Source organism: Triplophysa rosa, unplaced genomic scaffold (genome assembly GCF_024868665.1).
Source record: "Triplophysa rosa unplaced genomic scaffold, Trosa_1v2 scaffold139_ERROPOS793776, whole genome shotgun sequence".
NCBI lineage: Eukaryota > Metazoa > Chordata > Actinopteri > Cypriniformes > Nemacheilidae > Triplophysa > Triplophysa rosa.
The window spans coordinates 129379-156776 of NW_026634143.1; the positions used below are offsets into that span (position 1 = coordinate 129379).

Below are 27398 nucleotides of genomic sequence, written 5' to 3' on the forward strand. Positions count from 1 at the left end.
GAAATGTTTTAAATTCTGAATCAAAATTTTAAATGAGTAGTCTGACTGATTCTAATCTGAGTTTATGACTGATCTTAAGACATTGTGTGCTTGTGATAAAACACAAGAACAGAAAAAAAACTGTAATGTTGTTTTAAATGCCTGCCAGTGTTTATTAAAAATACTTGGGACCACCCTGATGTGTAAGTCTTTAATAGATTTTGATGGGTTTTGATGATTTGATTTAGGTTTGTAGTCATCAATTAGTATAAAAGTACTCTTAATAGTTTCTCAAATGTAAAATCTGAATGTTTAGCAATACAACTTCTATTTCTGCTAGCTCCCAGCTAGTGATAAAATAATGCTTTCACAGAATTGTTGAATGAATTCACTTATATTCAATTTATTTATAATAAAAGCTCGTTCAACAGCATAAAAAAGATGGTCATGAACCGTAATTATTACAACATAAAACTTTACATTAGACGGTTCTGAGCTGAAAAAAAGATGGTAATAAACCGTAATTATTACAACATAAACATTTAAATTAGACAGTTCTGAACTGTAAAAAACATGGTAATGAACTGTAATTATTACAACATAAACCTTTAAATTAGACAGTTCTGAACTGTAAAAAACATGGTAATGAACCGTAATTATTACAACATAAACCTTTAAATTAGACAGTTCTGAACTGTAAAAAACATGGTAATGAACCGTAATTGTTACAACATAAACCTTTAAATTAGACAGTTCTGAGCTGTAAAAAACATGGTAATGAACCGTAAATATTACAATGTAAACCCTAAAATTTGACAGCTATAAACTGTTTTTATAGCAACATAAATATGTTAATTAGACAGTTATAAACCGTAAAAAAAACTATTAAAATCTGTAAAATATACAGTACAGTGGGTGCAATCCCGTAAAACCAATAACGTTGCTACCGTATTTTTGACGGTAAAGTTCTGGCAACCACAGGCAACCACAGCTGCCGGTTTTTTACCTTAAAATTTACGGTTTATTTTTTACAGTGCAGAGTATGCCTCAACATGTAGTATCAAAAAAGTATCAAATCTAAAATTCTGCGCGATTCTGCGGTGCCAAATATAAATATATTTTAATATAGTATGACAGATGCCCCCAAACCTTAAAGCACTGTTCTGCTGAATGTTTAGCTCCAATTCGTTTCAATACACACAAGTTTGTACTGTGCCGAGTGAGACCGCAGGTGTGTTTGATTAGGTTTGGAGCTAAACACTCACTGCCACTGAGGACCGACCCCTGACTTTTGCATTTCGACTCATTGGTTTTATTTCTTCTTTGTATCATTTGTACTTTAAGTTGGCCCTGTTTTTTCCAAACATTAATTCGGTCTGTTCGAAGAATATAACGTGACGTTACCCAAAAAAATCATCCGTTTGGCCAACGATGAAACCAACCAAAAATGAACCAATGATATCAATAATCTAGTAATGGCACCGCAGCGCGCTGTCTCTTTAACGTGTGATCCGGTTTAAACATGTTGCAGAACTTCTCCTCCCCTTCATGGATTATTCACAGGTTCAGTCCCCGAGGACTTCTCAAGCACAAGAGAGCAAATACGGTTTTCATCCGAAGCGCTCCTCGTTGCGCGGTTAGTTTGCGTGTTTTTAGCGCACAACAGTTGTGACATGTGTTGTGTGGATGAAGACCAGATCAGAAGAGCACTCGAAAAGCACAAAGGACATCCTGCTTTCTACTGACCAGGCTGTGGGGATTTGGGAAAAGCCGCTACATCATGAATGATAGCATCATATTGACCGAGAGCTCTGAGAAGATCTGAGATGGACGACACAAAGTAACTGTAGTTGCAACTGTAAAGTCTCTACAGACCCGCGTTGGAGGTTCTTCATCATGATGGTGATGGAGAGGGCTCTCCTCGCGGCGCGTCAGGGGGATGTTCAGACTCTGAAGGTTCAGTCGGCGGAGGGGGTGCTCAACAGTGACGTGAAGGACATGCTGGGAGCGACGCCCGTGCATCACGCCGCCCGCGCGGGAAAGCTCACCTGTCTGCGCTATCTGGTGGAGGAAGCGGGTTTATCGTCCACGAGCCTGGCGCGCAACGGCGCGAGCCCCGCGCACGACGCCGCGGCCACGGGCAACCTGAGCTGCTTACAGTGGCTCGTGACTCACGGAGGATGTCGCGCCGCCGTGAGTATCTTTACCAATTCTGAATTAGATAACTCGTTCCTCCGTAAATATAACGAAACGACCGAAGAATAACCTAACAGCGCGCGCTCCACACAGTTCATTTAACATATGAAGTACAATACAGCGCGAGTGTCCTCCTGTGGCGGTATGAACGTGGTTTTGTTATAGTGAAAGTAACTATAGTTGTGTTGATGCTCATTTGTAGCCTATATTTACAGTTTTTCATGGTTAAACTGTTGGCAAAACCTTGGCGTATTTGTGGTTACCATGGTATAAGTATAGTAAGCACAGATGAAATAGTCCCTAAGGGATAGAAACCAAAGTTGATGGAGCCACACAAAACACGTGGAAAGACACTACAGGCTGTTTGTTGCAGAAAGACAGCAGAGGAAGTATGGGAGCATAGTAAGTCACAATGACGATATTATCTTTAATAAATATACAGCACTGCCAGTCAAATTCACCATTACAATAGTTTTTTGTTTCATTTATACTCTTTGGGTCAACGAGTCACACTCAAACTATTACAGAAAGAGAGAGTTTGTGACCATTGTGACTCTTGAGGGCTGAATTGTTTATAATATTATCATATTTGTAACATTTACACGATGTGTTCGTTGTGGTTTATTGTCAAGAGCAACATTGTCACACCCCTGCTATGAACTCACTGTACGACTGTGTAATAATGACAAAGGACCAGCCCTGAACTAAACCCATACTGAAGAGTGTCAAATAAAGGGCATCCTTCTGGAAGTTTACCACCTTTTGTCACACAATGAGGGTGAGGACATTAAAACACTTAGATCCATTTATTATAATGCCGACCTGACCGACTCCAGTGTGTCATCCATACAGTGAGTATAACGTTGGAATGAAGACTGAGTGTTGTGTAGCGTGAAAAACATTTCTATTCAGACACTTCCTGTGAAACATTTGTGCTTTCATACAATCTGTCTCAGTCAGAAAAAAGATGCTTCCACAAACATAACATCACATCTTTGCTTAGATGTGCTTGGCTGTTTCTCCTCACCCTCTGCAGGGTGCTGTTTCTGTAGCAGGCTGTGATGCAGACACTAAAAGATGTGGCCTCTCTGTAGACCATCTCTTGTTCTCAGTGATCAGGCCTCAATCATTTGATGTAGGGATGCACCGAAATGAAAATTCTTAGCCGAAGCCGAATAAAATTGAAACACTTTTGAGACCGAACATGGCTTTTTGTATTTCTTCTATTTATTTACTTTGCAATATAATACAATATGTTTTAAAATAAAATTGAGCAAAACAAGTAGGCTAAATTAAAACAAAAAAAATTGAGCCTTCTCACTTCTTGAACGTCTGACTGACTGCAGAAAGAATGTACTGTACTCTGCACCCCAACAACAAAACACTTCATTAAAAAGTGTCAATCAACATTATAAGCTAAAAATATAAATAAATGAAAACTGTTGGATTATTATAGGCTACACTGCAAAATGTTTTAAAGAAAAAAAAAGTACATGCAAGCAATTCTGACTGACAACCATTTCAGTTCACTCCGCCGACAAAAGCTGACTGTCACTGTTCTCTCAGAAGGTGCACACGCGGCCGGGATGCACAGAACATACTTTGACAAGTTGTTTAGTACAGGGAACTGTGTGCACGCGACCACTGATGACAAAAGATGTTGCGAGCGGCGGGGCTACTGTCAGACCGCCCGCTCCAGTCTGAAGTACACATGTTACGAACCGGTAAAGACGCTTTCATTCAGAAATTTACTCCGGCGCGGCTGTGTCTTTCTCTGACGCTTTAAAATGCTTCACACACTGCCGGCATTAATAAAGCGCGTCTTTCTCTCTCTCTCTCTCTCTCTCTCTGCGCTGGTTGCTGCTTGATCATATCACACGACATGTTCGGTAAAATTTATTCGGCCATTTCACATATTCGGCTGAATATTTTCGGTTGCCGGACATTCGGTGCATCCCTAATTAGATGGTGACATTAGAGTTTTGTGTGGTCACCCAGACATGGTTATCGATGGAGTACAGAAGGGGTCTGAGAACAGAGCCCTGTGGGACTCCAGTCACCATATCACCAAATTTATACCATAATCCATGTGCACAGAAGATATTCAAACCCAGAGTGTCTCTGCAAGTGTTTTATGCAAGCTGATATTGATATTTATAACGTTATAGAAGGCTTGTTTAAAAGCTAGCAGCGGCTTGTCTCTGAAAACCCACAAGCCACAGGAAGACCAGTCAACATATCCCCACAATACAACTGCTAAAGCCCTTTAACATCTCTGTCACCTGAATGTAGTAAGAATAGTCTCTGGACTATAGATAGTGTTACTCTATTGGATTCTCTGCTACTACAGCCTGCTACAGATGAGATTTATTATGGTCTGCATTGAAATGTTTGAATATTCTGGAGGTTTTCCTACGCAGTCAGTAGGTCTAGGGGTTCACCTCAGTCACTTTAGTAAAATGTACCAAAACTAGCGGTTGCCATAACAAAGCGGTAACTGGAGCTGTTGCTGTTGTTGTGTGCACATGCAGTGCTGGAAGATATCGCTGGCGTCAGCGGGGAGCAGGACGTCTACAGCAGGGCTTCACGTTACATTATTGTGTTTCATACCCGTAGTGCAAGTTGAATGACTACAAACATCTATGACCAGTTAAACATGAGCCATCAGAGACCCTGGGGCAGCGTCACTTGCCGAAAAACATTAATGGGAGTCTCACTGAAAGAATCAGTTCAACCACAAAGAAAAAATAGCAATTCTGTCATCATTATTTTGTTCCAAACCCGTATGACTGATGAAAAGTTCTCAACGTTCTGTACAATGAAGCCACTAGCTGCTCATAACTCCAAGAAGGACTATTATCATTGAGCACTGACATTTCTGTCCGTTTCGCATTTCACTTTAAGTTAACTCTTCTCTGTGGAGTACGAGAGATCTGTTTCGCTTAGAAAGAATCCTGCAAAAAGAAATAGAAAATAACTCAATGACCTTAGCACCATAAATAATCACCTTGCCTGTTTTTTTCATCAGCATGCACAATTTTTCTTTAGAAATATAACATGACAGTAAAATGACAAATACATTTTGCCATTGAATGTGTTTGTGTTCGGTTGTATTCTAGATGACATTTTGTGTATGTCGTGTTGTTTGCAGGGCAAGGACAGCTCAGGGGCCACCGTCCTGCATCTGGCCTCTCGTTTCAGCCACCACGACATCATTCATTGGTTGTTGAAAAGTGGGGAGGGGGATCCTACTGTTGCTACGGATACGGGGGCGCTGCCTGTTCATTATGCTGCAGCTAAAGGGGATTTGGCCTCTCTCCGGCTGTTACTGGAGCACAGCCCAAAGTAAGATCGCACGCGCGCGCGTGTGTGTGTGTGTGTGACGTGTGATCGCTGAGATTTGCACATGAATGATTTCGAGTAAGTGACCCTTTAATATACATTCGATTGTTCAGTTTATAAATAGAGCCGCTTCAGTTTTATCTTTAATCTTCACTTCTGCATGTATTGTGTCAGTGTGTGTTGAATTTCAACTGAAACAAACCTCAGGAATGACAGAAAGTCAGTGAAAAGTTGTGACAAAAACATTGCCACTTTTTCAATTTTATGCAAATAAATGTAAATAAAAAACAATACTTTCATTTGGAGATATGTTGTCACTAGTTGACAGAATACAACCAAAATGAGGCTTGTATCTAGAAATAGTCAAACTGGAAATCATTTTGGAAGGGTTGCTAATGCAGTTTTAGTTGAAACTCCCGTCAACAGGTACAATATTTCTGCTGGAACTTTGTTTAACTGGACTCCTATGATCACAGAAAAGCTTTCAAGGTACTGAAATCTTTCATTTAGGAAAGTCATGGAAATAAAGCACTCATTCATTTTTAAAGGGTATAAACTAGTGGTTTCTAATAGATTTGAGTATTTTTGGAAAGAGATGCAGTGTGTGACACATAGACAGTTAGTGTTTGATTTATGGAAAAAGTGCTGTTTGGGAGGTAACCGCAGTGTTCTGGTTGCTTTATGGACCATTTCAAAGGTGCCACCCATATGAAAAACCACAGATCTCTTTTAGATCTCAGTTATTTCTCCTAGACATCAATTGAGAAAATGAGAGCAAATGGAAACTTTTGCTGAAGTCTCAGATATTTCTGTCAGAAATCTGAGAAATGTCTCTGTCATTAGAGTTTCAGAAGAAATGCACACAGATCCAGATTTCGCCTCTACAATCTACATTCATTATTTTCAGTAAACCTACGCTCTAATTTGATTCAGTTTTTATTTTCTTCTCAGCAATTTTAGGAGAAACATTTCAAACTAAATTGACACTGACATAAAACTCAACTGAGAACTCCGTCAAATCTCCTGAGATATGAAGAGAAACCGTGAGCAATACCATTCTCCTCTGGACACTGGTTTGGTTTTATCTCTTTTCAAAGTGATATTTGACTTCTTCATCAGGGCACACAGTTAAAGGTGTGGTTCACGTCCACAGCATCACAAGTGTGTTAAAGAAACAGAATATTCAGTGCAGTAAAAGTGTAAATGCAGACATTATTTTATTCATGAAGGCTGAAGACTGGACAGAAAGAGGACAAAGAGTGAAATTGCTGATGTGTACATGTGTACTGGTGTCAGTGTCACACCAGAGATAAACTAATGACACACACACACACACACACACACACACACACACACGCACACACACACACACACACACACACACACACACACACGCACACACACACACACACACACACAGATATTGTTGAGTAGAGGTCATTGTGTTGAGAGAGATAAGAGTTTATCACAACACCACACAGATTGAACTTCATGACGTCATCTCTCTCTCTCAGTAATGTAGATTTACACTAGGACAGGATATAAAGATTGTGGAGGTGTAACTGTAACTGAGGGGTTTGTGTTTGTTTGTCTTTTGTGTGTCTCTTTATCGACTGCGCTCAGACTCATGAGTTTGTGAAGGAAGAATGAGTGCTGTCAGGATTAATGACGGCAGACGTGTCACGGTCCTCAGCTGATAACACTAATGACATGAGTCCACATGAATGATGTGCTCATATATAGTAACTCATGTGTGTGGATAGAGAGAGATTACAGACACCATCTCGATGGTCAAATCCTGGACACTTATAAAGTCAGAGAGAATTCACACGGGGTGATGTGCTTTTTGTGATATGTACTGTAGCTTACATTAAAAGAGTTTTGCCATCTTCCTCTATCGTTTATTTTTGCTTCAAGGAATCGTTCACCCACGGATGAAAATGGTCCTGTGATTGACTCACACTTTTGTCACTTTTTGACCAAAGGTTTTTGACCTTGTCTTTGTAGCGCCATTGGATGGTCTACAATTTCTTTTGGTTTTAGTTATTGGATAGCAATCCTAAAAGTGATCCATCTGAGTCGTCTGAAGCAAAGCTGTGGGTTAGTGTAAGGAAAATGGGTTCATGGGTGAGGATTGTTTTATTTGAGGGCAGGGAAGAGTTTGTTTGAAATATCAGAAATCACTCACTGCACCTTTAATGACAGATATGTTAGAAAAAAGACAAAACAGCCATAAAGATGATAACACAAACACACCTAAACACACAAAAATCAGACAGATGGTTTCAAATGCGGCTCAGACACTTTCATAAGCGTGTACCATAATAAACATGGTTCACGCTTAGGCATGAGCCGAATACCGGTTTCAAGGTATAACATTTTCTGTGATACCGTTTCTAAGGTATGCAATGTTGGATGTTAAGGCCTAATTTATGACAAAAATACATTTGTTGAAAGAGTCATTTCAAGGCTTTATTTTTACCTGACATATATGTTCTATGGATGTCGGTTAAAAATAAAATGTCCTTGTGTCCAGTTGAAAAGTTGTTGTTTGTATATGTAGACATTTGAAAATAACGCATTTTAGTGTTGTAATTGCAATACCGTGAAACCGCGACACTTTTGCGAAAGGTTATCATACCTTTCAAAATCTCATACCGCCCCATGCCTATTCATGCTAGTGCTATTTTATTAAGTGAGGATGAGTCTGAATTATTTTTTAGCTGTCGTGTTCTTGAAATGTGTGAAGAAAGCTGTCACGATCCCAGTCCGGGTTTCCCCTGTGTCGGTGAACTTTTCTGTTACTTCCTGTTCTGTGCCATGTTTTGTAGTCCTTTGTAGTTTTTAGTGTTAATTAGTTCCTCCAGGTGTGTCTTGTTATCTTGTTAGTTTCTATGTATTTAAGCCCTAGTGTTTCCTTTGTTTGGTGTCGGTCTTTGTATATCGGGCTTTGTTTTTGTGCTGCCGGCGGTCTGTGGATCACATTGGTTTGTTTTTGGCTTTGTTTATTTCATTAAATTCAAAGCTGCACTTGGATCCTCTTCTCTGCCTGGTTCCTCTGACGTTACAAAAGCAATGCTTTTGACCTGCTACAGAAGAACACAACAGAACAAACACTCAGAAGAAGTGATATTTTCTTTGCAGCATCTTCTGAAGTAGACTGACTGACATGCGTTGTCATACAGTATATGAAGAGTTTGGTTCCAAAATGAGAACTCCGTTTTAGATTTTTTTCAAGAATCATGTTTTTATCATGCATTCCAATTAATATCAATCAAACTGCAGTTGGTTTGTTTTGATTTAAGCCATAATACAGCTTGCTAACCCAGTGAAACACAATAAAAACATGAAACTCATAAAAAACATGATTTTGAACATTTTTAAAAACCGTTATCTCATTTTGGAACCAAACTCTGCATATGTTCATTTTCAGACGTGTAAAGGTCACTGAGGTCAGAGGAGGAGGAGCAACAGCTGTCAGGACTGTGTCAAGCAACAATAAAGTGAAGATTTCAACATAAACATGATTTCTCATCCTATCGTAATGATGATTCGAATGTTCCTTCTCTATATTCAGTGAAGAACGGGTCCGAAACAAAATATTCTGTGTGCTTGCTGGTGTTTTCTAATGTGTTTTGAGTGGTAATGTGTAGCCGGATGTGGTTGCTAGCAGGATTCAGTGCAGTTGCTAGATGCTGCATCAGTGTGTGTGTGTGTGTGTGTGTGTGTGTGTGTGTGTGCGCTGTAGAGTCATGTGTCTGTTAGAGTTACACTCATGAAACATTCAGACGTCTGATCACTTCCTAATGACTGATCCCTTCATGAATTCCTCTTCCTGTCTGAAATATTCAACATCACATTTCTCTCTGAAAAACACATGCTGTCGTTTCATCAGCGCTCATTAATCTAGCGTATCTAGTAGTGAAACATTTCACGTCAAATATACACTAAATAAAGTTATAATAGTAATAAATCCATGTTATAATATCAGTTTGTGCGTTCATTGTTGCATAAGGTGATATTGCGTGAATGATATTACACACAAAGAGTTTATTTGCAAAAACAGGTAAAACGAAATCCATTTTTAAAATTACATTTTTATTTACAAATGTTTCCAAGAAATATCAATCAAACTGCAGTTGGGTTGTTTTGTTTAAGTAATAATAACTAAAAAACAATAAAAGCATGATTTTTAATTATGATTATTTTTCACGGAGTTGTCTGTTTTTGCAAATAAACTCTTTTTTTCATACTTGACACATATTCATCAGAGGATGTAAGAGCAGTGCGGTGGTGTTATGCTGAACATATGTGACTTCACAGACGTGCTGTAAGCTAGTGAGGACTTCTGAGCCATGGCTACTGTAGTCTACTGAAGATAATGTGTAGTTCCTGAATGTCACCGTGAGGGATTTTCCACTGGTCACATGACAACATGCTGCTGGCCTGCAGAGAATAATCAGCAACAATGTGTTTTCCGTCGTCCCCTGCAGCTGAGAGGCACTAATCCTCTTAAGAGACTCACTTCATGTCCAGATAAAGCTGAGCTTTATTGTATTTATAGAGACTCTCAGGGAAGATCTGACACACACATACACTCATCTTGTTTATCCGTATTACCATTAGATGCGTCTGTGCACATGCTTTCAGTTCACCTGTGAGCAATGTTGTGTTCAGCATCCTGTAATCCAGTAGTTTCTTCACACTGAGAAGTGAGGATGTTTTACGGCAGGCAGGCGGTATGACAGGCTTTATTATGAAATAAGCAAGAAGAATTTCTTAAAATAAGAAAAGTCAGGCTTCATTTAGTTTGTTGCGAGATAGAGTATGCACTTCCCAATGAAGTTAAGTCATGAGCAGGCTAAAGAGGTTCTTTTGTTTTTTGACGGGGGGTGGGGGGTAGTAATGTATCTATTGGTGTAACTAACTACTTTTGAAATAAAGTAATGAGACCAATAACTTACGCTGGCTCTAACTAAAGCAGTAATCAGTCATTTAATTACATGTCCAGAGTAACTTGCCCAACACTGTATTTGACACATCTTACACTACATCAGCAGTTACGCTCAGATCAGTTTAAAAGAATACCTCACCTGTCATCATTTACTCATCCTCCTGTCATCCAACATGCGAATCACTTCATTTCTTCAGATGTTCAGAGATGAAGCAGATGCTTGATGTCATTGTTTGTTTTCTCGTCTTCTGGACTACACATTGAACGACATTTATTCTCATAATTTCCCCAATGCTGTTTGTTTTTTTTGTTTAGAGTTGTCAATTTTCAGACCAAGAACGGTGCCACACCGCTGTATCTTGCGTGTCAGGAGGGTCACCTGGAGGTGGTTCAGTATTTAGTGAAGGACTGCGGGGCGGAGCCAAGTATCAGAGCCAATGATGGCATGACCCCGTTGCACGCTGCCGCACAGATGGGACACAACACCGTCATCGTCTGGCTGGTGAGACATCAGCTTTATGACATGACATGACTACAGCATTTCTCTGCTTTCTGAAGGAAAGTTCATTCAGTTCAAACACAACAGATTTACTCAGTCAGTTTTACTGAAAAATCACTGAGTGCAGCTGTAATGTGTCAGAGGAGAACTGGCCCTCCCAGCTGAGACCGCTATCTCCCGAGTGTTTTTTTTCTCCATTTATTCCTCATTGGAGTTTTGCTTTCTCGCCACCGTGCCGTGATGGCTTGCTCACCAGGAGACTGCTGATCTTAGATTGTCTTCTGCAAATTCCATTAACATGGCTTTCATTAGGAGGGTCCTCTCTGTTTGCACACTCATTTTCCTCTTCTGTGTTTTATTTTTTTTTCACGTAAAGCTGCTCGGAAACAAAGCAACATTGTAAAAAGCACTGGATAAATAAACTTGACTTGATCAAGATCACCACCACAGTTACTGTTAAACAGCTTTTTTATAGCTCACAGGTACTGAAATGAACTTAAAGGAATAGTTCACCCAAAGATGGTCGCCATTGACTTGACCAGAGTCCTTTTTATTTCTACTCTGGAAAGTCAAGGGGGAAGATTTTTGGGTGAAATGTTCCTTTAAAATGAATGTCATTTCGTGATTTACCACTCTTAAATCAGAGCCGTGAAATATAAAATCACTGGTGTGTGTGATTTAGTTTGATCTCTCCGCTAATGAAACATACAAATCTCAAGAGTGCTTGAGAAACTAGCTGTTCTTGACAGGTTTACACTGTCTAACAGGAAAGGTTTGTGTTGTTTATGTCCAGATGAGTTTCACAGACATCAGTTTGACTGACAGAGATAATGATGGAGCTACAGCCATGCACTTCGCAGCCAGTCGTGGACACACTAAAGTTCTCAGCTGGCTTCTGCTGCACGGAGGAGAAATGGTGATGGACAGCTGGGGTGGAACGCCTCTTCATGACGCAGCTGAGAACGGAGAACTGGAGGTCTGTGTAATATTAGACCTACGGTATTTCACCCACCCTGCTTCACTCCCTCTCTAAATCATCTTTAATAGGACGGAGAAAGAAAGCGCACACACCTGCTCTGAGATGAAGCTAAAATATATGTGAAAGTTACAAAAATGCCCAAAACTGTATGCTTACGGAGCCCATCTGTGACATCCAGGCTAAAGTCTCGAATTCTGAGATCATGAGCATCACAGTTTGAGTTCCAACATGAATTTCACTATGATTTCAATCTTTGACATGACCTTAATCACTCATTATATAGACGTCGTCGAGATTTTAGTTTTAACGAATGCTATCTAGAAAACAGCAAATCACAAAAATGACTAGCTCACAGACTTTATGTAATAAACAATAGATTTCAAAAGTATTCTCGAGTAATCACTGGTTATGTGTGTGTATAGCAATAGATTGTAGCAGTTTTAGGCTAATTGTGTAAAGTTTGTTGTCGTTATTTCCTTTGGTGATGATCAGAAGACAGTGTGAAGTGAGTGTGAAGCAGCGGCAGTAACAGGATCAGTGTACTGAATGAAAGAGAATGAGTTTCTATCGTCTCTCGCTCTCTGCCCCGAGACATTCATTACAGACCACTAACACACCACTCAACTGTCACATGTCCTGCGTTCAAAGTCAACTCTTCAAGTATGGGACAACATTTATTTCTGCATCACACTCTTTCTAGTGCAATATTGTCTAAATATAAGAGTGGGTCCAGCAGCCTCGTGTCTCTGTCATGTTATGTTGATACACCGTTACCATAGGGGGGGCTACTGTAGGCTGTTGCCACGGTGATACTTCACTTTACACCCTGAATCACATGATGATTCTATATGACACTGAGATCTGGACATCCAGCCAGAGCAATACTAGAGTATTCTGAGTGGTTGTAAGGTGGTTGAGGTTTCCAGAGTTTTCTGGGTGTGATGACTTTGATATTGATGATATTCTGCTGCAGGGATAATCAATGATGAGCTGTTTCTCTCTGTAGTGTTGTCAGATTCTAGTGGTGAATGGAGTGGATTTGGGAATACGAGACCAGGATGGATTCTCAGCGGCGGATCTGGCCGAGTACAACAGGCATCACCAGTGTGCCAAGTACCTCCGAACGGTTGAGAACATGGTTAGACCCAAACACACACACTCACAAACGCGGTACACACCCTTGCGCGCACACACACACACACACGTGTCTGGTTTACTATCCCCGTGGGGACAGTCCATAGGCGTAATGTTTTGTATACTGTACAAACTGTATATTCTATCCCCTATCCCTAAACCTAAAGATCATAGAACACTTTTTGCATTTTTAGATTTTTAAAAAATATTATTCTGTACAATTTATTAGCTTTTGTGCCCGTGGGGACCTCAATTTTGGTCCCCACAGTGACACGAGTCCCCATGTGTTGGTGTGCATTCAGGTTTAGGTCCCCACCGGGATATACAAACATGAACACACACACACATGTTGGGTTTCCATGTTTTATGGGGACATTCCATAGACACAATGGTTTTTATACTGTACAAACTGTATCTCATATTCCCTCCCCCTAACCCTAACAATCACACACAACTGTCTGCTCTTTTACATTTTCACAAAAGTTCATTCTGTATGATTTATAAGCTTGTTTCCTCATGGGGACCAAAAAATGTCCCCACAAGGACAAGGGTTTTGGATATTGCCATCTTTGTGGGGACATTTTGTCCCCATACCGTACCAGGTCAAACACACACGCACAGTTGGTGATGGTAGAGATTTCCGTTAATCCACAGATGTCCATGAACACATTATGTTTATGAAGCTGTTGGAGGTATCGAATGTGACTTTCGCTTTTATCATGGGTTGACAGAGTTAATTCAGATTATGCACAGTTGACATCTTCCATCATGAATAATGAATAAAGAATGCGTTAAGCGTGTCTGTAGGGAACACAGGTCTGAGGTTTAACACGTCTCTGGTGTCTGTAATGAGAACGCTTTCCGTTCACTTCCAAAAACACACGTTCAGGGACTCAAAACCATGTCAAATGTAATGCAAAATATGTTTCACGTAAATCAGTTGAATGTGAAAGTGGCCGAGTGTTTCATAAGAGATGGGTGTGTAAACAGCATGTCTTTCATTGAGTTAGCAGCGTGTTCATGTTTAATACAGGAGGAGGTTTTGTTTGAGATACTGCTGCAGGTTTATAAAACACATTTACATCACCAGAGAATTTCTTCTTCTTTTTTAATCCGCATATTCCAAAAGACTTTGATTATTTTAGTCCACTGATCTCTCACTTACTGTAAGAACACATCTGCTCATATACTGGTCACAAGCGCCACTGTTGAGCAGAGATGTTTTTCAGACAGACGGGTTGTCTCGGTCATGTTCTGGATGTAAATGAACAGAAGTGTGATGTTTCTCTCAGAGCGTGGAGCATCGTGTGCTGTCCCGGGACCCTTCAGCAGATCTGGAGTACAAGCAGCCGGACTCAGGTCTGTCCTCCCCCAACGCCACCCTGCACACCGCTGCCCCTCCTGCGGGCCGCTTCCACGTCTCCTCGCCGTCCAGCTCGCTGTCCAACTACGACTCAGCCAACAGCAGTCAGACGAGCACTGGAGAGAAGAGGAACGGCTCGCCTCCTTCACGAGCGCCTGCAGGTCAGACAAACACACAGACGTCACACTGTCCCATCTTTCATGTGTGCTGTCACCTGCTACAGTGCGATGAGACTTAACACGCTGCCCAAAAATGTGCTTGTGCCAAGAACAGCAATGCCATGAAAAGAGATTTGGTGTAAACCTAAAGAATGAAACTGCAGAAAATGACATTCAACGTGCATTTTCTTGACAAGAAAAGATATTTGGTCTCTTTTTAAGGAGAATAATATCAGAATTAAGTAGGTTTATGGTAAAAACAAGCCAAAACAATCTTAACTTGAATTAGGTACATGAGAAAAAGGTCAAACTAAATTCAAGTTTATTTTTCTCACCCCATTGGCAGATATTTTTTGCTTGTTTTTACCATAAACTTACTTCATTTTACTTACTTGACTTCATTCAACAAGACTAAATATCTTAGGTCACTTTTCTTGTCAAGTAATTGTATTTTGATTTAAGAAGTTTTAGATATTTTGACTAAAAACAAGACAAAAATGCTTCGTAAGAATGTCATATTTTGCAGTTTGACGTGCTGCAGGGAATGCGTGAATGTCAGGATGACGGCAGATCCTACATCATCGCAATACATCAGTACATTTTAGATAGATTGGATGATAAATGAGTACCTGTGGTGATGTGTGTTTTGTCATGTATGTGTTCACTGAAGCAGAAGTCATTGAGTACACACTGATGTCCTCTAGTGGACACACACACACACATCACACCTCACCCTCAGATCAGTTTGATATATCAAATATGGTTGTTGTTTCACGTGATTCATGAACATCCGTTCTGTTCTTTGTGCAGCTGTGTGATTCCTGTCCTCGTGTTCCAATCTGTAAAAGTAGTCCTATTAAGAAGGTGTAGATATGTAACATCAAAAGCATATACGTATACTATAAACACCTTTCTTAAAGGGACGAAAAGGATTTGTTTATCCTCATGTCAAATCTGTATGAGTTTCTTTCTTCTTCAGAACACAAAAGAAGATATTTTGAAGAACGTTGATCATCGAACTCCATTGAACTCCATTGACTTCCATTGTACGAAGACAAACCACTGAGACGTTTCTCAGAATAACTTCTTTTGTGTTCCACTGACTCGCGTACAGATTTGCAAAGACAGAAATGATGAGAGAATGTTTTTCTCTACTTTAAATAGCTAAACTGCAGGTGTTTGTGATAGACTTTGCTCTCTCTAAGCTGATGTGTATGATGAGTGTGAATGAATCTCTGGATGTAGATGTGGTGTTTGTTCCAGGATGGTGTTGTGATTGTGTTTTGATGGCAGCTGCTGGAGATTCAGTCATCACAGACATGCAGGCGTATATGGACATGCTGAACCCCGACGTAACGGAACCTGCACACCTGCCGCCCCCTCCCACCTTCCCCCCACCCCCACCTCCATCAAACCTGCCCCCCCCACCCAACCCGAGGAGGACGAGACGGCGTCCGCTGAGTACCTGAAGGTGAAGAGGAATCTGCGGCGAGTGGAGAATGACGGAGGAATAAAAGAGGTAGGCCACGTCGTGACTTCTTCATACTGCTCGTATCTGCGATAAAACACTGAGCTGTCAGAACAACAGCAGAAACAAGACAGGGAGTCACAGCAGAACGTGTTCTTTCTTTTGAAATAACAGTGCTTCCGGAGTACACAATAGTTGTAACTTTTTCTTATCAAAGAAGACACCTGTGAATGTTTAATAATAATAATAATGCTTTGTGAATCCAGCCCATTTATTTTGTTGTATTCAGATACACAACAGGGGGTAATCTATGCATTCACACACACACACACATGAAATGTAATATAAGAGAAGAGACTGTATGTTCACATTCATCCCTTTTCTTTATCGTTATTATGGTGGCCCATCCACTTAATATTATGAAGAATGAAACTTTTTCACTTTCTCCAATCCTCGCTTCATATAGACACTTTTAAGCATCAAATGAATGTCGACGATATTTAGTAACATTTCAAATGCTTGAGAAACATAATAATATCAGAATCAGAAGTAATGTGATGTGATGATTGAGCTCATAATAACACCTCAATCCCTGAGGAGTGGACACTGAAACATCTAATGAACACACGTTCTGTTGTTTTAATGAGGCATGAGCACACACACACACACACACACACACACACACACACACACACACACACACACACACACACACACACACACACACACACACACACACACACACACACACACACACACACACACACACACACACACACACACACACACACACGCGTGTGTGCAGGTGTGAGATAAAACAACACAAGATGGTCTAATGACTGCAGTTTACACTCATTACACACACAGTCATGTGTTTTCTGTTGCCCGGCCAACAAACTTCATCCTCACGCACGAAACCAGCGCTGCTCATGCACAAAGCCCAGAGCAGGTGCACACACACACACACGCGCGCGCACACACACACACACACACACACACTGGATGCTTTTGTGTGGCTGTTAATGAGGTCTTCCATTAGTCCATTCATGCTGGACGTGATGGACCTGACGTTCATTTATCTAATGAAACCCTCAGCTAACAAGAACATTACTGACAATTCAACTGTGTCTGAAGAGAACATAATGCGCTTGTTGTCTGCTTGTTTGCTTTTAAGATTTAGACCTTGTAACTCAGTTGAGATTTTGTTTTGATGGAGACGGCCATAACAAACCGGGCTTATCATGTTCCACACTGCTCATGCTGGCTTGATAATTCATACTAGCTCTTCCAGTTTTGATTGTTTTATACGGCACGTTCATGTTTATGGCACAGATTGATTCTCTGACCCTCAGAATGACCTCCACCTGTCTGTCATGTGGCGTGTACAGGCTCAGAAGCATTCACTTACTGATGTGGCATATTTGAAGGAGCAAAATATTTACATCTACAGAAATGAAGACGTTCAAGAAATGGGCATCAAATGTTCCCAACAGTACAAGTCTGTTTCATTCAACACAAACTATAGACAAATGTCCTCTGTTCCTTTAAATCCCGGGTGAGCGCCGGGACATGCAAACCACTCCCATATAACTTCAGTCAGTCAATTCTACATTTGTCTTCTTCACATTCTAGGAGAGAAACATCACTTTTCATATCAACGCACGTGAGGAGAAAACACAAAAACATCACGTGTAATTGAAGTTCATTTTGAATCAAATGATAGAGTAGAAACTGTTGTTCCCTAACCCCGTAACTCCATTATTCTCAATGATTGTTTTTACTGCAACTTGAATAATATTGATATATTTCATATAATTCCATGAACAGTAGTTCATCCTGAACGTGATGTTGACGGCTCTACTGTCATGTCGTCTCACATCTGTTCTCTGCTTGTCCTTTTATGGTCAGAGAGTCACAGGTGAGCGTGAGCCAGTGTTTCATCACATCCTTTCACACATGTGCTGTGTGTCAATAATGTGTTTCCTCTCATCTAGATCAAACGTCCACCTTCCAGAAACTCTCATGCTGTGTTTTATATCTGACGTCACTTTATCAACGGGAAAGTGTTTCTCATTTCTTTCTCTGGGTCTTTATAAATCAGTCTGTGAGGGGTGTCTCACAGTCCGGTGCCCCCGGCAACACAAGCATGCATAGCAACCGCACACGAGGGCTGTGTTTAGTCTAGTTGAGCTGACTCTTGGTTAGTTTGTTTGTCCAGCTCCAGCACATTTGAATACCACATCATTTATTAACACAGGCCCATATTAGGCCAGCATTGACTCTGAATGCGTGTCGCTGTTGATTTAATGCACTTCATTCTGTAACACTTGAACAACATCATCATCTTCATGTCCCCCCCATTATCAGTTCCAAAAATACTTTCAGTTTCATTTCATTCTGTGAACCAGAGAACACACTTCCAATGAATTCCATTCCAATTTCATTGTGCATTTATTTGCAGAAAATTGTAAAAGAGCGCAAAGCGGTCAAAATAAAACGATCTTGAAAACAATATTTCATATTTATGTTTAAACACTACATTACAAATGATTTGCGTGTATTTCGGGATCAGTTCAAAAAGGAATATGAGGGAATCATTTTCACATCGTTGTTGAGTGACTTGAGAGTCATTTCGGAGGTTAGTTTCTTTTGAAATTTAACACAAACTAGACTAGAATGAACACAAAACATGACGAAATGAAGATGACAGATTTCTTGTATGTACAGTATTTTCAGTACGTGTGGTTTGTGTTGTGTTTGTGTGTTTTGTGTACAGGGCGTGTGTTGTGTTTGTGTGGTTTGTGTACAGGACGTGTGTTGTGTTTGTGTGGTTTGTGTACGGGACGTGTGTTGTGTGGTTTGTGTACGGGACGTGTGGTGTGGTTTGTGTACGGGACGTGTGTTGTGTGGTTTGTGTACGGGACGTGTGTTGTGTGGTTTGTGTACAGGACGTGTGTTGTGTTTGTGTGGTTTGTGTACGGGACGTGTGTTGTGTGGTTTGTGTACGGGACGTGTGGTGTGGTTTGTGTACGGGACGTGTGTTGTGTGGTTTGTGTACGGGACGTGTGTTGTGTGGTTTGTGTACGGGGCGTGTGTTGTGTGGTTTGTGTACGGGGCGTGTGTTGTGTGGTTTGTGTACGGGGCGTGTGTTGTGTGGTTTGTGTACGGGGCGTGTGTTGTGTGGTTTGTGTACGGGGCGTGTGTTGTGTGGTTTGTGTACGGGGCGTGTGTTGTGTGGTTTGTGTACGGGGCGTGTGTTGTGTGGTTTGTGTACGGGGCGTGTGTTGTGTGGTTTGTGTACGGGGCGTGTGTTGTGTGGTTTGTGTACGGGGCGTGTGTTGTGTGGTTTGTGTACGGGGCGTGTGTTGTGTGGTTTGTGTACGGGGCGTGTGTTGTGTGGTTTGTGTACGGGGCGTGTGTTGTGTGGTTTGTGTACGGGGCGTGTGTTGTGTGGTTTGTGTACGGGGCGTGTGTTGTGTGGTTTGTGTACGGGGCGTGTGTTGTGTGGTTTGTGTACGGGGCGTGTGTTGTGTGGTTTGTGTACGGGGCGTGTGTTGTGTGGTTTGTGTACGGGGCGTGTGTTGTGTGGTTTGTGTACGGGGCGTGTGTTGTGTGGTTTGTGTACGGGGCGTGTGTTGTGTGGTTTGTGTACGGGGCGTGTGTTGTGTGGTTTGTGTACGGGGCGTGTGTTGTGTGGTTTGTGTACGGGGCGTGTGTTGTGTGGTTTGTGTACGGGGCGTGTGTTGTGTGGTTTGTGTACGGGGCGTGTGTTGTGTGGTTTGTGTACGGGGCGTGTGTTGTGTGGTTTGTGTACGGGGCGTGTGTTGTGTGGTTTGTGTACGGGGCGTGTGTTGTGTGGTTTGTGTACGGGGCGTGTGTTGTGTGGTTTGTGTACGGGGCGTGTGTTGTGTGGTTTGTGTACGGGGCGTGTGTTGTGTGGTTTGTGTACGGGGCGTGTGTTGTGTGGTTTGTGTACGGGGCGTGTGTTGTGTGGTTTGTGTACGGGGCGTGTGTTGTGTGGTTTGTGTACGGGGCGTGTGTTGTGTGGTTTGTGTACGGGGCGTGTGTTGTGTGGTTTGTGTACGGGGCGTGTGTTGTGTGGTTTGTGTACGGGGCGTGTGTTGTGTGGTTTGTGTACGGGACGTGTGTTGTGTGGTTTGTGTACGGGGCGTGTGTTGTGTGGTTTGTGTACGGGGCGTGTGTTGTGTGGTTTGTGTACGGGACGTGTGTTGTGTGGTTTGTGTACGGGGCGTGTGTTGTGTGGTTTGTGTATGGGTGAGATTCCTGTGGATGTACAGTATATAACGTGGTCGGGTGAGAAAGACGAGCCGGTGCAGCCATGAGCAGCCGCTGTGTCACAGTGTTTTGCGTAAGAGACCACGAGCGCTCTGACCTGTGGTTGGATAACAGGTGAGCCTGTGAAGCCCCGCCCCCTCCCCCCGGGGATGTGATTGTGGGGCTGGAGTGGGCGGGGCGAGTCAAAGCAGCCGCAGGTAGAGCGACGCTCGGCAGAATGGAGCTCTTGTGATGAGACACCTGTGCTTTCACCGGCTTTAGACCTGAAGTGACACAGCTCTTCCAGAGAGAGAGAGAGAGAGAGACGGGCGGGTAAGACTGACATTCAGCCTTATGTAATGATGCATTTCTGATGGTGACACAGTTAAGACTGCCGTGGCTTTGTTGAAATAACACAATGGGCTTTAGAGCGGCTGATGGTGTTTTTGTGTAATTTTCAGTCAGATGCAGATCATGCAGAATGAATTAAGCGATGTGTTGTTGTGTTGTTGCTGTGATGTGATGGGACTCTTGCACAGCTGAAGGATTCGTCTACTGGTGACTGATGCTGAAATATTCAGCAGGTTTTAAATGAGTCTCATTGTATAGAGGTCAGCTAGGCTTTCACACAGCCGTTTCCCTCAGGAAGACACTCGGGTTTCACATTATTCATTACACTCAAGAACTGAGCCATACCATAATACCACATATGGGCTTCTTGAATGCAAAGTTCAGGTCACTTTGGAAAAAGGCATCAGCCAAAATATAATATGAACAATAAGAATAAAGGTGTTCGTATGAAGTCTATTGTCGTCGTCGTGCTGTTTATATAACATTGTAAATCACAGTAGCTTTATCTGGTCTATTTTGTGAGATTATTTGTTTAAGAATCGCATTGCGCAATGTTGTTTACTATGCAAACGCCGAGGTTTTGCATTAGGTAAATCTTGAGAACAAGAGTAGAAAACCAGGGCTTTTTTGGTGTGCGCTGGAAATCTCTTGAAACTGTGCTGAAGGTCTTTATGTCATGACTCTCTGGAGGTGAGACGATGAGGATGAAACGTCTTTTGTTTTCAGCTCAACCCGCACATGTCACATGAGGCTTTATGAGCTTTAATCTGCTAAACGTCATATTGTGTCTCGTTCTGGAGTTTATTGAGATTATTGAAGGACTTGTGTGAAAAGGTTTCTTTATATTTCTATTGACAGATTCCTGTCACATGACAAAAGCCCTTCTTCTGGTGGGCTGGGTGAGGGTGGGGGTTTAATATTTAATCAGTGACAGCAGAGTTTATGACAGAACAATATGATAACAGAAACTGTTACAAAGCATCATCACTAGTCTCTCTGAGCTGTCAAAGCTTTGAGTCTTCATGATGTAGCCTGAATGTTTCTGGAGGGATTGCGCAACACCTGTAACAAACTATCATGATATTGGAGAACTCCTCAGAAATCATTTGAACCGGGAGTGTAAAACTGACCCACAAAACCAGTGCTAGTGAAAGCACACATGTGAAAGCCTCATGACCCATCACTCTCTGCCATAGCCCGTGTGACAGCTAGCCCCGGTCTCTTTACACAGTCTATGTGCACTTGAGCTCAAATGTGTCACACTGAAAGGTGTATATCAGTGTATTTGATGTGTTTTTGTTATCTTGACGTGAAACTGAACGCAGTTTTCTTTCCGTAGCAGCAGCAGAATCCTGGCGAGAAGCACGACAGACTGCAAAGAGTTGACTCCAATCGAAAGTCTCGCAGCTTCAGTAAGCAGCCGAGCACTGGGGATTACTATAAGAGTTTGGGCAGTGACGGTACGGAGCAGCGCCTCGGCAGAGCCATGGCACCCAATGAGGAGGTACATCGGTCACACCATAACTAAAACTCAATCGCCACTTTACTGACCATAACACACACACACACACTTCCATTGTGAGGATCTTTGTGATTTCATTTGGCATCACGAGATGTCCTCTTTCCAAATTGTTTCATATCATCTGAGTGACCGGAGTCATAGAGGCGGAGGCAATGGCCCAAAAATGTGCAGGTTGAACCGGATGAGTGTATTACATGCGTTACAAATGTTTGCCAACAGAAGTGCTGATGTCAGGTGAACGCACGCTCGTCGTGATGTTGCAGAAGATCTGTGCAGATTGTAACGTGTTCTCTTGTGCTTTCACATGAAACGGATGCAGAGAACAAGACAAATGCAGTGGAGGTGTGGTCACACATATTGAGCCACTGCATAAACAGGGCTGTGTGTTTGTTCTTGTTGTGTTACGTAAGTCTGACGGCAATGTGTGTGTGTCACTACTGGCCGTTTACTGGCACGGATTTTCTTCAAACACAGTAGAAAACAAAACAGACGATAATCTCTCAGATATTTCATTCAATGAAGTCTTCACCTGCAGCTTGAATCTCACGTGAGCATTTTCAAGATATTGTTAAGAAGCAGCGATGTCTGCAATCTGGAGTGAGTGAGTGAATCATGATGGAAGCGTGCGTGCGTGTGTGCGTGCGAGTCTGTTATTATGTGTGAAAGGAAGCAGATGGAGCTCCAGATGTCCCCGCGGCTCATGACCCGCCGACATATGTTTGAGGTAGTCATCATGATGATGATGATGATGTGGGAGGGGTCGATGGGCACATGTGCGGCACGCGTCCAGCAGAAGGGGCGTTGGGCGGGCGGGGGTGAGAGGTCAGGGCATGTTTACGCAGCGGGAGGGGTGGAGGTCTCTGGAGATGCTCTCTCTCTCTCTCTCTCTCTCTCGCTGTGAAGGATTGTAGACTCAACAGATGTCCGGCCATTCCAGCAAACCCATGATGTGTATTCATCACCAGCTGTAATGTGTGATGTGATGGGCGGGCTCGGGGGGATTGTTCGTTACATCCCAAGGGCTTTTCATTCTGAATTTTGAGAACGAAAAAAACGAGAATTGACAACATATGTGTGTCTGTCATACAGTATGACATATTTCACAGAATCTGTCATAAGAATCGACTATGGGACACTGATGAGATATATGACAGGCTAATCAGTGAAAACTGAACGTCTGTATTAGGAGGAAAAATATTCTTTTCTTTGGACTAATATGCAGCAATGAATGAGTTCCATCAAAAGCAGCAACATCTTTACAAGGTCAATTAGATTGACAGTATTTTCATGTGATGTATGAAGTGTAACAAGCACACGCGTAGTGAAGTGAAGATACTTTCTATTGAAACAGGAGGTTGTGACTTCTTGATATATTTTCATGTAGTCGCAAGCCTTTAGTACAGCACATGTCACAAGTTCCTGTCACTATTCACATTCTCCAGAACATCTGGTGGACAAACGTTTGGCCACACCCCCATCCGCGGTTCAGTTGAGCTCTGCTTGGGGAGGCGAAGGACTGCAAAGTTTGCTGAAAGATCACAGTTATGAGGACAGTATTGATGGGCTGAAGACTTTATGTGTGTGTGTTGTGTCGACAGGGTTCTGCTCTGGTGGAAGAGCCGGCAGACACGACCCCTGCTCCTGAGAACGGCACGGGAACCGCAGAGGATCTGCCCGTTCCCCCTCCACCCCCTCCCCCACCCACCAGCTCCTCTGTCCCGACTCCACCCCCACCTCCACCCCTCCCCTCAGGGCCCCCACCTGCCCCGGCTCTGCCCCCAGCAGCACCAGCTCCGCCCCCAGCCGCCCCTGTACACGCCTCTGACCAGCGCCGGATGTCTAACTCATCCAACAGTGAGTACTGACACATCTCTCTCTCTCTCTCTGAGGTCTTCATGCTCGTTTTCTACTTCATGGGTTTGGCAAATATTTGTTATTATGAGTTTTTTACACCTCAAACATTATTGATATGTCATGATCAGTGCCCATTCTTCGTGAGTGTGACAGGGATCATCTGTGTTTGTCACTGTCACTTATATGATCCGCTACATTCTCTCATATCTGCATTAGCATCTTTATCAACCGTAAGAACTCTCAAAAGAGCCCACGGTCTGTCAGCGTCTGATCTCTTACACCATGAGACACACTGCTGTATACTGAGGAATGAGACATTAAAGGGAATCTTCACCCAAAAAGGAAGATTCTGTCATCATTTCCTCACCTTCCAGTTGTTCCAAATGTGTCTAAATGTCTTTGTTCTGATGAACACAGAGAAAGATATTTGGAAGAATGTTTGTAACCAAACAGATCTCAACACCCATTGAGTCCCGTAGTAGGAAAAAACAATGGCAGTCAAAAGTGCCCCAGAACTGTTTCCTGTACTACAGAACTACTATTCAACAGAACCAAAAAAATGATCAAGTCATTTTTCCAACTCTGGGACTCAATGGGTGTTGAGATCTGTTTGGTTATAGGCATTCTTCCAAATATCTTTCTCTGTGTTCACCAGAGTATCCCTTTAAAGGACTAGTTCAGACAAAAATCTCAATTCTGTCATCATTTCATCTCTCTCATCTGTATGCGAGTCAAAAGAAGATATTTTGAGAAATGTCTCAGTGTTCATACACTGGAAGTCAATGGTGTTCAGTCTTTTGAAAGAAACTCCTACAGGTTAGACATGAGGCTGAAGAAATGATGAGAGAATTTTGAGTTTGGGTGAAGTGTCCTTTTAAGGCTGTGAGTGGTCTTGAATCTTCAGGTTTGGTTCCGTGTGGTCTCTGTAGTGCTGTTCGTTGCCACAGCAGACAAAACATGTTGTCATGTATCTACAGTTTATGGTTCAAGCGGTCAGTGCTTCTCTAATACACATCCGTCGAGGACACACACTGAACTATCCGATTATTAGATTTCTGTGGCGAACGAGCTGTGAAAGCTTTCAAGTATCCGAAGTCTTGAAATATTTCAGATGTGTGAAAGGCATACAGTAAGTGCAGCTGAATGGATCTCGCTGGTGTTCAGAAATCATTTCAGTTTCATTCTCATTATCACGCCACACGCGCAGCGTTCTGAACACTGGAGAATGCAGAAGTGTAAATCTGAGACCCGCTCAGCACAAACTATAAATAAATGCATGTGTGCGTGCTATCGTTGGGTTTAGTGTTCTGCCATTTACCTGATTGTCCCTGTGGTGTTATTGTCGAAGCATTTCAGCTGTGATTCCTCTCTCAGACACAGAGACAGAAAGACAGGTTGTGTGTGTACAGGGACAGACAGGTAATCCAGACATGACCGTGTTTCATTTACTAACAAGTCCGTGTGCGCTTTCTTTCTCTTTTTGTCTGGATGGTCTCTCTATTGTATGTCCTCCTCTGTGTCTGTCATCACTCTCCCTGTCTCGCTGAACCCGGGATCTGTCTGTCCGTCTGTCTCTGGCCTTGCATGAACACTTTCTGTCTCACTTCTGTCACACTCTTGTGTACTCATGTTTTGTGATGAAGCGCATCTGTCGCCCTCACCTGCTCCAGAATCTCTCCGTCAGAGGAAGAGTAAGTACTCGTTCATCTCTGTGTGTGTGCGTGTGTGTGTGCGTGTGTGTGTGTGTGTGTGTGTGTGTGTGTGTGTGTGTGTGTGTTCATGTTTGTATATCCCGGTGGGGACCTAAACCTGAATGCACACCAACACATGGGGACTCGTGTGAGGACCTCAATTTTGCTCCCCACGGGCACAAAAGCTTATAAATTGTACAGAACAATATTTTTTTACAAATCTAAAAATGCAAAAAGTGTTCTATGATCTTTAGGTTTAGGGATAGGGTTAGGGATAGGGGATCGAATATACAGTTTGTACAGTATAAAAACATTACGCCTATGGACTGTCCCCACGGAGATAGTAAACCAGACATGCGTGTGTGTTTGACCATCAGCTGAATTGAATGTTTCACATTGATGATTCTGATTGACAGAATCTGGCCCATCCGCTGTGCTTCTGATCAGAAACACTCAGACTTGAATGTGTGTCTTGAGAACTGATGACATCTCAGAATCAGAAGGAGCTTTATTGCACACAAGGAATTTGACTTGGAGACAGGAGCTTACTGAATCTAAATGAATGTTTGAAGAACTCGAGGGATGTGCTTTAAGAGGCTCGGTTTTCTCGATAGAATAACATTCAGTACATATTAAAACCAACAACTTGTGTCCATTTTGACTTTAATATGTAAATACGTTTGTGATCCAGTATAGTGATTGGCTGAGCTCTTGGTGACATCAGATGGAAAACAATAAAGTTGATTTAGAGGCGGACAGATGACTTAGACTTACTTTCTGCTTTGAAATAAAATGATGAATGTAATAAATCAACATTGGAGCTGTGCGATTAAAACTATTTCAGTTTCAGGTTTTAGAGAGTGTTTGTTTCAGGAAGTGATGTGTTTGTTTGTGTAAGCGCTGAATGAATATGAAGGTGTGTAAACAGTGAACACGATACAGGTCCATCTGCACAGCTGTTGTGAGCATCTTTAGCCTTTATTCTGCTCAGATTCACACAGCACTTCACCTTTACTGAAGGCACATTCATTCATATTCAGTCGTGAGGTGAAATGTGAAGGTAATGTGTGGTGATGATTTGTTTTAGGACTGAGTGATCTCAAGTAATGTTTCTCATTCCTCTCATGATGTGTCATGTTGACTATATTGATGTATTTGAGGTTTTCTTAGCAGTTAGATTGAAGAAAAAATCATTTTGTTGTTAAACAACAAAAATCTAGACAGAACTACCGATTGTTTTATAATAGAAGAATGAAGAGCGAGAGAATCAGACGGCGTGTGTGAATCCTCTGCTCGTGTTATTACAGACAGTGATGCGTGTCGAGAGGTGTGTAGTGGTCAATAAAAGCGGTCTGAGGTGGTTTACTGGTTTTAGAAACAGCCGAGACCAGCAAACCGGCTTTTCCAGGAGGGACGTGTTTGTCTTTTGGATGCTGTGTGTGTGTGTGTGTTAATCCTCTCAGCATTGTGTGTGTGTGAAGATGGTTGAATGTGAGAAAGCAGAGGAGGTTGAGAGAGCGAGAGAGAGAGAGAGAGAGAGAGAGAGAGAGAGAGAGAGAGAGGTCAGAGAGTGGACTTTGTCAGTGTTCATTAGTGCTGATCTGTTGAGAAGCGCTCGGCTCGGCTCAGCTCG

The 27398-nt window shown here is 42.2% G+C and overlaps 1 protein-coding gene and 1 long non-coding RNA gene across 2 annotated transcripts in view; one reads left to right on the forward strand and one right to left on the reverse strand.

The window, feature by feature from the left end:
* The first annotated feature begins 1564 nt into the window (after positions 1 to 1564).
* espn (espin) overlaps positions 1565 to 27398 on the forward strand; it is a 41747-nt gene continuing 15913 nt past the window's right edge. Inside the window, 11 exon segments of the mRNA XM_057326873.1 lie at positions 1565 to 2172; positions 5327 to 5520; positions 10787 to 10973; positions 11764 to 11946; positions 12956 to 13087; positions 14376 to 14607; positions 15868 to 16038; positions 16041 to 16123; positions 22041 to 22202; positions 23819 to 24074; positions 25718 to 25765. Coding sequence (XP_057182856.1) covers positions 1876 to 2172; positions 5327 to 5520; positions 10787 to 10973; positions 11764 to 11946; positions 12956 to 13087; positions 14376 to 14607; positions 15868 to 16038; positions 16041 to 16123; positions 22041 to 22202; positions 23819 to 24074; positions 25718 to 25765 — 1945 coding nt within the window. The 5' untranslated portion in view covers positions 1565 to 1875.
* LOC130549610 (uncharacterized) lies at positions 7691 to 10777 on the reverse strand. The gene is made up of 2 exons (XR_008962229.1): positions 10611 to 10777; positions 7691 to 8606 (listed from the first exon to the last, which is right to left on the reverse strand). It is a non-coding gene; the product is annotated as an uncharacterized LOC130549610 (long non-coding RNA).